The sequence below is a fragment of the Lagenorhynchus albirostris genome, chromosome 2, assembly GCF_949774975.1.
Source record: "Lagenorhynchus albirostris chromosome 2, mLagAlb1.1, whole genome shotgun sequence".
Lineage (NCBI taxonomy): Eukaryota > Metazoa > Chordata > Mammalia > Artiodactyla > Delphinidae > Lagenorhynchus > Lagenorhynchus albirostris.
Genome location: NC_083096.1, coordinates 174,833,407 through 174,845,537, shown reverse-complemented (window position 1 = coordinate 174,845,537; position 12,131 = coordinate 174,833,407). Strand labels below are relative to the sequence as shown.

Here is a 12,131-nt window from a genome sequence, read left to right as displayed (position 1 = left end):
CCAGACCTGTGAGGTGGAGGCTGTTTAAAGCTTTTTATTAAAATATGACATATCTGCAGAAGAGTGCAAGTGAATTCACAGCTTGGTGAATCGAAACAGACTGAACATCTCTGCCTCACCAGCCCCCGGATCAAGACGTAGAACATCATTAGCTTCCTGAAAGCTCTCCGGGGTACCGTTCCTGTTGCCGTCCCCTCCATGGAGAGCCCCTTCCTGACTTGCCAGCACGTGGATTAATCCTGCCCTTTTCACGTGCCGTAAAGGGAGTGATACGGAATATACGCTTTTGTGTCTGGCCTCATTGGCTCAGCATTTCTTCTCTGAGGTTCATTCATGCTGTGTGTGTTGTAATTCGCTCGTTCTCCTTCGATGGAGTCGTGCTCCAGTGACGGGACCACGATGGGTAGAGCCCTTCTGCTCAAGGTTGCCCAGGCAGTTTCCGGCCTCGAGCTTTTACAGACAGTGTAACTCTTCCATGCAGGAACCTTGGTGAACATGGATGAGTGTTTGTTGGGCATGGGCTGCGGTAGGAACTATTTATCCCTCCTTTACAGTGTGAAAATCTGGGATCTATGACTTGCACCAGGTCACACCTCTAGTGAGTGGCCAAGCTGGCTTTGAACCCAGACAGTCTAGCTCCGGCGCCTGCTCTCTGTGGTCGTTCTCCTTCTGAACTTGCCTGGGAAGAGGCTGATCGTTGCTACCAGTTCACCGCCTGCATCTAACCTTGAACAGCCCTGCTGGGTCTCTGCTGGAGAGAAGGCACGATGAGACCAGTCCCCAAACCACTGGGTGCCCAGGGCAGCTTCCTGAAGGTTCTAGAGGGCCTGCTAGACCATCTTGAGAGTATGACACCAAAGCCCAGAGAGGGTATGTGAGCTCCCAAGGCCACACAGCACACTGGCTTGCACCCTGGTGTCCTGTCCCCTGGGCATTCCCTGCCTCCTCTCAGGGCCTAGCCAGCGCCATCGTCTTGCCTGAGAATGACCTCACGCACCGACATGAGCCTTGAAAAATAGTCCTCATTGTGTGGGGCATGGGGCCTGTGGGCCGATGCTGCGTTTCCAGAAATCTCTGCCCCCTGAGTCTAGGGAATGTCACAGTTCCGGGCCCATCCCCTGCCACTATTTTTAGTGGTGATTTGGAGGAAGGAGGACTTTCCTGGATTTGCCTTCAGAGGCTGGAAAACAAACACCTCCCCCTCCCCACCCCCGGCCTCCCAGTTCCCGTGGCAGGAAGTGGGGGCCTGGATTCCTGGACCTGCCACTTACCCTGCAGGCTTCTGGATGAGCTCTGAGGTCTTCAGAGCTGATGGGTGGGTGGCAGCAACAGTGTGCCCCTGCCCCCACCTAGGACCATGAACAGCCTGAAAAGGGCTCCCATGCCCCCCAATAGCACCTTTTTTTTTTTTTTTTTTTTGCTGTGTTGGGTCTTTGTTGCTGCATGCGGGCTTTCTCTACTTGTGGCGAGCGGGGGCTGCTCTTCATGCGGTGCACGTGCTTCTCATTGCAGTGGCTTCTCTTGTGGAGCACGGGCTCTAGGCACGCAGGCTTCAATAGTTGCAGCATGTGGGTGCAGTAGTTGTGGCTCGTGGGCTCTAGAGCGCAGGCTCAGTAGTTGTGGCGCACGGGCTTAGTTGCTCCGTGGCATGTGGGATCTACCCGGACCAGGGCTCAAACCCGTGTCCCCTGCATTGGCAGGCGGATTCTTAACCACTGCACCACCAGGGAAGTCCTTTTTTAAAAAAAAATATTTATTTGGTTGTGCCAGGTCTTAGCTGCAGCAGGCGGGCTCCTTAATTGCAGCATGTGGGCTCCTTAGTTGTGGCAGACGGGTTCCTTAGTTGTGGCATATGAATTCTTAGTTGTGGCATGTATGTGGGATCTAGTTCCCTGACCAGGTATCGAACCCGAGCCCCCTGCGTTGGGAGCGTGGTGTCTTATCCACTGTGCCACCAGGGAAGTCACCAGCACCTCTTATTATACTCTCTCTGCAGGTGTCTGATCCCCTCCTGGGGGTTGGCCTTACCCTCCCATCTAAAGTTTTTCCCAGGGGGAATTCCCTGGCAGTCCAGTGGTTAGGAGTCTGTGCTTCCATTGCAAGGAGGCTTGGGTTCGATCCCTGGTCAGGGAACTAAGATCCCGCAAGCCGTGTGGCATGACGAAAAAATAAAGTTTTTCCCATTGGGAGCCCCTGGGCCTCTGTGCTTGAGGTGGACACTCTCCAGGTGGCTAATAGTGGGCACGCATCCCTCCTCCCATCACCCCCCTGCCCGGACTCCGAGACAGCGTTCCCCCCAGTGCTCTTGCATCCTCTGCTCAAACTCCCACAACAGGGTGCCTCTTCCCTCCCAGGACCGCCCGGTCCCCTCTGAGATGGCTCTGACTGTTAGACTGTCACCTAGAATGGTGCTAAAGCACAGGCAAGCAGTCACCCTCAGATGCAGTTAGAGCTTTTGCTTTCCTTTAGTGCTTACCACAGTAGAACGAGGTAGAAACTGTTATCCTACTTTAAACATGAGGGGAAAAGGCACATATTGGTTAGGGACCTTATCCAAGGTCACGTAGCTGGTGAATGGTGGAGCTGGGCTTCGACCCCAGGTCTCTGTACAGAGCCTGGTTCCTCAGCTGTGCCTGGACCCTGATCTCTCCCGTGTTACTTCTTCTATGGACACCTGCTCAGATTAGCAGTCCAGCCCCCATGCAAGGCCGAGAGGTGTGGTTGGGTAGTATGATTAATTGCCAGTATTGAAAAATAAGGAGATATTTAAAACATAAAAATTGTGATAATCTAGAGTATGGAATTTTCTAGAAGAGACAGCAGGTATGGCAATGCTGGGCCCCATTCAGTCATGGAACAGCTGCCGCTCCAGGCTGGGTGTGCATTCTAGGTCCCCATCTGCTCTTCCTTTCTTACCGATGGTCGCTGTCAGGGCCTGTGGCAGTTGCGTGTTCCACCCTTGGTTACAGCGGTCCTCTCTTGAGCCTCTAAGCTGGAGAATCAGGGAAGGGAGGGGCAGCTTGAGAATTTGGCAGTTATGAGCACACCCCCTTCCCCACCCTGCTCAAGCCCCCAAGTCATCTCTCCCCCACTTTCTTCACCTGAACAGACCCGTACCTAGTGCTGACTCCTGGAAATACTGTCGGATGAGACCCAGGACCTGCCTTCGAGCAGCTTCTAGGCTAGTCTGGGAGGTGGGAAGGCCCTGAGCTGTTGGTCTGGTTTCCAGGCTGCTGGTGTACCTTCCTGTGGGGCGGGCAGGGCTCCCTGCAGCAAGTAGAGGCGTGAGCTGTGGGCTTTGAAAACCCAGAAAGAAGCTGCACTGAATCCTGAAAAGGGGAGGAGGGTGGGCATCCCTCAACAGAAAGGCAGGGATGCTTAAACGTCACTTCCCCTCAATAAACCCAGAATCTGTACTGTTAGATGGTGGTGAGTTCAAAGCAGAAAAAAACAGGGAACGGAGTGAGGAGGGTGTCCAGGGAAGGCTTTGCTGAGAAACTGACATTTGAGTCAAGACCTGGAGGAGGCAGGAATGGGCCACAGGCATAGGGGGCGGAGCGACAAGGATGCTCCAGGTGGGGAACAGCCAGCGCAGAGATGCCGAGGGACGGGCAACGTACATGAAGCAGGAACAGCGAGGAGCAGTGGGGCAGGGGTGGCTGGGGAGATCACAGAGATACAGGTGGGGGTGGGGGGATGACAGGTCATGTGGCCCTGATGGGCCATTCTAAGGACTGTGCTCGCCCTTGAGTGAGACGGGCCATAGGGGAGGAGCAGAGAAGTGACATGATCTGACTTGCATGTTAAGGGGACACTCCCTGCTGAGTTGACGTAGACTAAAGGGCTGGGAGACCAGTTAGGAGGCCACTGCACGACGCAGACACGCGATGGTGGTGACACGGACCAGGGTGGGGACGGAGGAGTGGCGAGAAGTGGCCAGATTCTGGTAAGATGTTACAGGCAGAGCTGACGTGGCTCGCTGATGACTTGGGTGTGGGGCGTGAGAGAAACAGAATCAAGGAGGATTCTGGGGCTTGGGTCCAGAGGAGCGGGAAGGCTGAGTCCCCATGAGCTGAGTTTGGGGAGACAGAGAGGAGCGGGTTGTCAGGGGGCTGCTCAGGGACTCACTCTTGCACGTGTGAGGTTGGAGATGCTGTTAGACACCTGGCGTGGGAGGCTCTTGGCTCTGAGGGTGGAGTTTGGGGCGAGGTCCAGGCCGGGAAGCATCAGCATATGGGTGGATTTAAAGCTGGGAAGCTGGATGAGCCCAGCCAGGAAACCGTGGTACAGGAGGGCCGAGCCCGCTGATGCCTGGAGGTCAGAGGGAGGGGAGGGGAGCCAAGAGGCAGCGACACAGCAGCCAGAGACGGGAGAAGAAGCCGGGAAAGAGGGGCTGGGAGGGTGCAGAGAAGCATCCCCCACGCCAAGGAGCGCATAGGCGAGGACGGTGGGGCTCGTGGCTTGGAGGTTATCGGTGACCTGGAGATGAGCACGTGTCAGAGAGGACGGCAGGAGGGGAATGGACGCACGGGGGCCACAGTCTTTCCAAACTTCTTTGCTCCAAAAGGAAGAAGAGAAGTGGAATGAGAGCTGGAGGGGAAGAGGGGTCACATGCAGTTTTTCTATTAAAGATGTGAGAGAGAATTGCATGTTCATGTGATGTTGGGAGAAATCCAGTGCAAGGCACGGTCCAAGAACCCTCACGTCTGAGTGGGCCCTTGTCCTGAAGGGAGACCTGGTCTCAAAGCCTCCTGCCTAGCCAAACATGGCAGCCTCGCCGGCTCAGAGGGCCCCCAGGTTGGGCAGAGGGAGCCGAGCAGGAGGGTGGCCTCTCCGAGGCAAAGGGAAGGCACAGTCGTGACCAGGCTGATGGCAGGGTAGCCCCATGGGAGAAGCAGACACCTCGCTCCCGTGCAAAGCACAGTGTCTGAGGTCTGTCCCCAGCCGTGAGCTCCTTAAAATTCTGCAGGTGCCCTGGGTCAGCAGGGAAGCTTTGGTCCACTTGAGTCTCCTTGTGTCCTGCTGGGGCATGGCTGGAACAACGTGAAGTGGCCGTGGACACGGTTCACAGAGCCCTGGGTAGTTTGGCAAGAACTGCAGCCATGTTGCAGTCAGCCCTGAGAGCATCGAGGCTCGGGGTCCTATCGGGGCCACAGGGAAATTAGCCTGCCATGTCCCACCCCGGAAGGCAAGGAGAGACAGAATAAAGGGAAGTAGAACCTTCTCTGCCCCCAGGACCCCGGAAATATTGGATGCTTCTCAGTGATGGCTGTGGACCAGGTCCCCACTCCTTCCCAGGCTGTCTACTTTGTTCAGTCGTTCGTTTGAGAGTCAATCCACCGGTATTTACTGAGCAATTACTATGTGCCAGACACTGTTCTAGATGCTGGGGATACAGTGGTGAACAAGGCAGGCCAGGTCCCTGCTCCCAAGGAGCTTATATTGCTCTTTGGGGTGGACATAAAAATATGTAAGTAAACCCAGTAATCCTTCATCTACCTTTAACCCAATTGAGGGAAATAGTCTGCTCTCTCACCTTTAAGCTTGCAGATTGGAGTTTGTCTACCACCATCTCATTGATGTGAATGGACTGGTTTTCTACCAGTTGAGAGAATTGCTTCTTTCTCTTTTGGTTAAACGGAGTTGACCTTGGTTCCACGGAATGCAGTGGTAATTGGCACAGCATTGACCCAGAAGAGGCTCACCAAATCATTCTCAAACATGCCAACTCTGATCAGTCAGTGATGGCATCTGCCTCCCCGTCTGAGGCAGACCTGGCAAATCTGCGTTTCTCTCCCGTCGTCCCATGGCAGACATCCCCAATCAACCCAGGTTCCTATAGAGCCTGGTTGATTAGTCATGTCTGCATGGACACAGGATTGGAACATGAGAACCTGTATTCCAGATAGTTTCCTTTCCTGCCCTAGGCAGGAGGTTGGAAAGGTCACACTGCCTAACTTTTTAGCCTGCACTTGGAGAGAGGAGCTATGGGGGATTATGGAAAGATCATGGGCCTGAACGTTGAAGTACTGGGGTCAGGTGCCAGATCTGCCTCTCATTGGCCATGTGAGCTGGTCAACCCACCTCACCTGGCAATGAGAAGAAAAGGGGAGTTTCCATTTGTGAGGAACAGAGCTGCCCTAGGTCAGACCGCCCAGCCAAGCCCACATCTGACCTGGCTCAGCGGGTACAGTTTTCTCAGTCACCACCAGTGGCTGCCATTTATCCAAGCGAGTGGTTGGCTCTCCTTTGCTAGGTAAGCACTGCCTGATGGGGCAAGTCTGCTTAACCTTTGTAAAGTAGGTTGAACCTTGACCTGTTCTGAACTCACCTTACTCAGCCCTCAAACAGGAAAAAGCAAGATAAACTAGGCTATACCCATCCCAGGGCCATAAGTCTGGGATCTTTTACTTGCTTCCCTGGGCTGCGGCCTCCTTCTCCCTGCCCTGGCTTCTCCCTTTGGTCCTTTTCTCAGAATGCAGCCTGTCAGCCAAGTCAGCCTGTATCTTCTGAGACTTTTGGGGGCCTGAGTGCAGGCATAGGAGCTGAATGACAGGAGACGATGCTAACATTCAAGGGGCACCTGCTAACATTCAGTGAGCACCTGCTGTTGGGTAATGTCACACAGAGCCTTAAAGGTAGAGAATATCATCCTCAGCTTAACAGCTCAGGAAGCTTTTGCTCAGAGGAGTGACCTGCGAATAAGACCCTCCAGGTGGGACGGGGCAAAGGCCAGACTGGAATCCAGGGCTCTGTGAATCTGGAGCTGTGTCTTTCTGGGTTCTCTTCTCCCCAGTGCTCAAGGTCCCTACCTGACCGTTCACTCAAGATATGGCAGTCTGTTCTGTATAGGGCAGAAATGATTATGCTTTCATCCTCCATTCTAGAGATAATTAAATTTTGACAGGCAGACTCCAAAGCCGATGCTTTTAACCCAACTGTGTTGGCTTAAGGATCAGGAGGCCTGGGCTTATTCACTATGTGATATTTGATACTCTTTCCCTCTCTGGGCCTCAGTTTCCCCGTCAAAGGGAAGTTGAGCTGGAAGAACATTTTGGTGGGTGTGTATTCAGAGTGGTTTACCAAGCCCTTCTGGCTCCCACCTACCCACCCCTCCTTTCCCAGAATCTGTAGATGCTGATCAGGAATGTTGAGTGGAAAAGAAAGGGGGCCCCCTGCTGGTGGCATCTGGGATTGTCATACACAGGCTGAGGTCTGCCTGACCCTGTTGGCCACCCCTCCCCAAAACTGACCCAGTGTTTGTCAGGGGTCCACCAGGCTGGAATTTTCACAAGGGCTCTTGGCCGTGGACCATCCAGAAGCAGGCCAGCAGACTTCTGAGCTCAGACTAATGGGAAATCTGACCTCGTGGAATGAGACCATGCCTTGGGCTGGCTGAGGATCCTGTAAGCGGGAGGGGGTGGCTGGTGGAGGATTCCTTAAGAGCTGCTGACGCACACACGCACGCATACACACCCTCCTTCCAGCAGTCACGGAGAAGTCATGGGGTGCGTATAAGAATGTCAAACCGCCTTTAACGGAAACCTCCCCACTTGGGACTGTGAGACAGCTGCAGAAACAGTATCTTGTAGGCACGAGTAACTGGTGTGACTATTTGGATCGTCCACTGGTTTTATGGATCGATGAAGGTTCTGTGTTCACAGCGATGTGCTTTCACAGTAGGGGTGATGGAGGAGCGTGAGTGGTTCAAGGTCAGACGCCAAGGATGCAAGTCCAGGGTCTGCGCAGGTCTTGGTGTGTCAGTTAACCCTTTGAGCCTCAGTTCCGTCCTCCATAAGGCAGGTGCACCCCTACCCCCAGCACAAAGCCCCGAGGAGAAGATGAGGCCAACCGGGCTGTGCAGATTTGTTGGGGGTTGGCAGTTTGAGAGCCAGCAAAGCTGTGGGACAGGAGGGTGCTGGGGCCAGGTGGGCACTGCCACTCACTGCTTGGCCATGTTCCTTAATCTCCCTGGATGCCCACTTCCTCATCTATAATGTGGACTGACTTCAAAAGGTAGTTGTGAGAATTAAGTGACAAAAACCCATCGGGGGCTGAGAGCCGTGCCTGGCCCATGGGAATTGTTTTAATATCTAAGGAATTGAGGTGCGGGGAGGTTACGTGATTCGCTCGAGGTCTCAGAGCCAGGGAATTCCCTCATCTGGTGGTTAGGACTCTGAGCCAGGGACAGAACCCAGATCCTCTGACCCCAGACCAGTGCCGGTCCGCCCTGCTGTGTGGTGTTGGCCAAGGCCATGGACATGTTTGTGGGGGACAGTGGTCAAGAAGTCGTCTAGGACCTCAGAAGTTAAAGGAAGCTCACAGAGTCCAGCACGCCCATCCTGGGGGAAAACCGAGACTGGGAGAGGGGAAAGCTGACAGCCTGGTCCCTCACTGCCTGGCAAGGTTCTCACTGCAGGCGCTGCCCCGGTGCATAAGAAGAGACCCCCTCGTGCTCAGCGTTCCTGTAAAATCCCTTACTCTCCAGGCCCACGACCCCCAGAAGCTCAAAAGCCAAGAATTACCCTGCGCTGTTCTCTTTGCCTGTCAGCTGTGGCCTCCCGTCACCTGGGCACTGGAGGAGGGGGTCTGCTTTGCCCAAGGCTGGAGTCAAGGGACCTTTCTTCTCTCTCTGGTCCCACCTGCCAAGAGTCGCATTTGCAGAAGTTAAACCGGGGCTGACACTGCTCCACCCTGCCTCGCATCTGGGTTAGGGGCTATGGCATCCCAAGCCAGGGAAAGAGGAGGGCGTCTGCTGTGGAAAGGCAGACCTCAGAAGCTTGGGAAGAGTGATGGCCCCAGAGAAGCGCCGTCGTCTTGGGGTCATGGTTGGGGCCCTGGTTCCACCCTCCAGCTCATGCAAACATCCAGCCTCCTTGAGTTAGAAAAATCAGTCCCTCCTTGCACACCCTCCCTCTCACCCCCAGAGTCCCCACATTCCCAGGAGCCAGGCTGGTCTCCTGCAGGGTCTACTGGGCATGACATCACCTGTCACCGTGGCAGTGGTTCCAGTGGCCTAGCTGCTGGCGTGGGACACACCTGGGTGGAGCTGGGTGGCCGGGAAGGAGAACAGAGCGCTGGGGAGCTTGGGGCCGAGGCAGGAGGAGGCTGGTCACAGAGAGAGACTGTCACGCTCGTGGACCATCACCTCATCCTGCATTAAGGATGTTTGGAGATCGTCAAACAGGGTTTTGAAGGAGAAATAAAAGCATGCTTATGACAAAGGAAGGACGCATTCCACTGTGTAATTTTCATAGCTGTGTGTCTGTAGTTTAAATTATTTCTTGGGGAGTCTGTCAGGCTAAGTGCCTTGTTTCCCTAAAGAGTTACAATACCTGTTCGCCCCTTCAGGGGACCCCCCATCTGTTGGGGATACTTGGGGATGTTCAGGCTCGATGAGCACACACGCCCACTTTCCCACCTCAGGCCTGTGGGGCGTCCCCAGGTGCTCGCAGGTCCTCCACGTGAGTTTCCTGGGTGGGTTGTGGACATTTGTGCTTCTGAAAAGCTGGGCAGACGGCCAGAAGCTTTTTCGTTCACGCCATGGTTCCAGAGGCACCTTGTCTTCGTTGTTAAATGATCTTCACCTGGCATCATTTCGCGAGATTCAGCTTTCGTGTTTTCTCGGTCCGCAGCCTGGCAGGGTCCAGCCCAGAGTCAGGCCTGGAATTCCGGCCACGGTGACCTGAGCTGCTGCCCAGCCAAGCTGGCCATGAAGGGGACAAGTCCAGCTGCAGCAGCCAGGAAGCGCAAAGCTGGAATTTAAAGGGCCCCCCAAGACCTGCGGTCCCCACTGCAGGGGTCTCCCCAGGGCTCCTTGCACGTGACGACACTGCCCCAGCTCACCTGCCTCTACCCTGTTCTACAGGGCGGTGCTGGGTGGAGGTAGGGGGTGAAGATGCAGCTTATGTCAGGCACTGAGCCAGAGCCCAGGGTCCTCGGTCCTTATGCCATACTTTTTCATATCAGAGGCTGAGTTTGCAGGTTCACTGTCCGGGACAAGATGGGGTGGCACCGCCATTGCCTGCCCCCTATCACTGCCCTCAGCTAGCCGTGGGGCTGGGACCCTCTGGGGTTTGGGGGCTTCTCTGTAGTGGCAGCATAATGTAGGGTCAAGTGTTTGGGCCTTGGAGTCAGATGTGGCTCTGTGACTCTGGGCAAATTACTTAACCACTCTGTGCCTTCTCAGGCTGGAAGCTCCCAGAGCCAAGGAGTTGCTTTGCCCCCTTCCTACCGCCTCCACAGTTCCTTCCTCAGTGTTCTCTCCACAGAGTGGGGAGGGGATGGAGTTCTGGGGACCCTGGGGAAGGCAGTGGGGCCCGCCCTGCACAAGCCCAGGCTTGCCCGTCTCCACTCCCTTCTGTACAGAGCCAGTGCCGTGAGGAGAGTCCGGAGGGAGCAAAAGCCACACTGCTGCCAGGAGGCTGTGTGGAACACGGGGCACCATGTCTGTGTGTCTGTGTCTGTATGTCTGTGTGACAGCTTTATTGAGATACAATTCACATAGCATACAACTCACCCGTTTACAGTACGTGATTCAATAGTTTTTATTATATTCAGAGATGTACATCAATATTAGCATATTTTCATCATGCCCTTTGGCCACACCTCCATATCTCCGGCCCCCAGCCCAAGGCAACCACTAGTCTAATTTCTGTCTCCATAGGTTTCCCTATTCTAGACACTTCATTTGAATGGAATTATACGGCACGTGGCCGTTTATGACTGCCTTCTTCACATAGCATGATATTTTCAAGATTCATCCCATTGTAGCATGCATCATTACTTCTTTTTATTGTCAAATAATGTACCGTTATATGGATGTACTACATTTTTAAACATTCATTCATCAGTTGATGGACATGTGGTTGTTTCAGCATTACAGCTGTTATAAACATATGTACACACGTTCCTGTGTGGACATACGTTTTCAGTTCTCTTAGATATACACCTAGGAGTGGAACTGCTGTATCATAGGGGAAGTTTATGATTCATCACTTGAGGAACTGTCAGCTGTTTTCCACAGAGGCTGTACCATTTTCCATTCCCACCAACAGTGTATGAAGGTTCCAGTTTCTCCGTATCCTCGCTAACACTTGTTACTGTCTTCTTTTTATATTTTAGCCATTCTAGTGAGTATGAAGTAGTAGTTCATTGTGGTGTTGATTTGTATTTCCCTGATGACTAATTATGTAAACCACCTTTTCGAGTGCTTATTGGCTATTTCTTGGGGAAATGTCTGTTCAGATCTTCTGCCCATTTTTTTAATTGGGTTATTTGTCTTTTTATTATTGAATTGTACGAGTTCTTTATATACTCCAGATATAAGCCCCTTATCGGATATACGGTTTACAAATCTGTTCTCCCATTCCTTGCACTGTTTACTTTCTTGATGGTGTCCTTTGAAGCACAAAAGTCTTTAATTTTGATGAAGTCCAGTGTATCTGTTTTTTCTCCTGTTACTCATACTTTTGGTGTCATAACTTGCTGTGTGTTTTTAATCAAACACTCTTCCCTGTGAAGGAGATGGAGCAGACAGTGGACTGTCGGGCTGGGCTGAGTTCTGTTGGGCTCAGACTGGGCCCTGGGATTTCATTTCAGCAGGAAGTAAAGGATCCCATCAGCTTCCTGGGCCGTGGTTAGCGATGGGGGAGCAGGGGGGTCACAAGCTCACCAGGCCTCCAGCTTTTTCCTTCTGCGGACCTAGGCAGTTCAGGGCAGGGAAAGACATTCAGTCAAGGACTTGCTCCCCTGGCTGGGTCAGTAAAGCTGAGAAATGAGAATTGGGACTCTAGGGATAGGCGGGCCTAGGTTTGAATCTGGGGAATGCCACTGAGTAACATAGGAGCCTGGGAGAGAAACTTCCTCTTTCTGAACCCTGTTTCCTCGTCTGTTCATAAAAGGGAAGGAGACGGGGTCCCTTCTCAGCGTTCGGGGTGACAGGCAGCTAGGATCTCGGGAACTAACTCGGTTCTCTGTCCCCCAGCCATGAAAGCCGACCGAAAGCGCCTAAAGGGTGAAAAGACGGACCTGGTGAGCCAGATGCAGCAGCTGTATGCCACGCTGGAGAGCCGCGAGGAGCAGCTGCGCGACTTCATCCGCAACTACGAGCAGCACCGCAAGGTCAGCAC

General features: G+C 53.6%; 1 protein-coding gene across 4 annotated transcripts in view; it reads left to right on the top strand.

Annotated features, from left to right (window-relative positions):
- Positions 1-12,131, top strand: part of KAZN (kazrin, periplakin interacting protein) — a 1,131,324-nt gene that overhangs the window by 1,050,473 nt on the left and 68,720 nt on the right. For all 4 annotated transcript variants that reach the window (XM_060141382.1, XM_060141383.1, XM_060141384.1 and 1 more), the window contains one exon: positions 11,987-12,123. In XM_060141382.1, the coding sequence (XP_059997365.1) occupies positions 11,987-12,123 (137 nt within the window). The remainder of the gene's footprint in view (positions 1-11,986; positions 12,124-12,131) is intronic.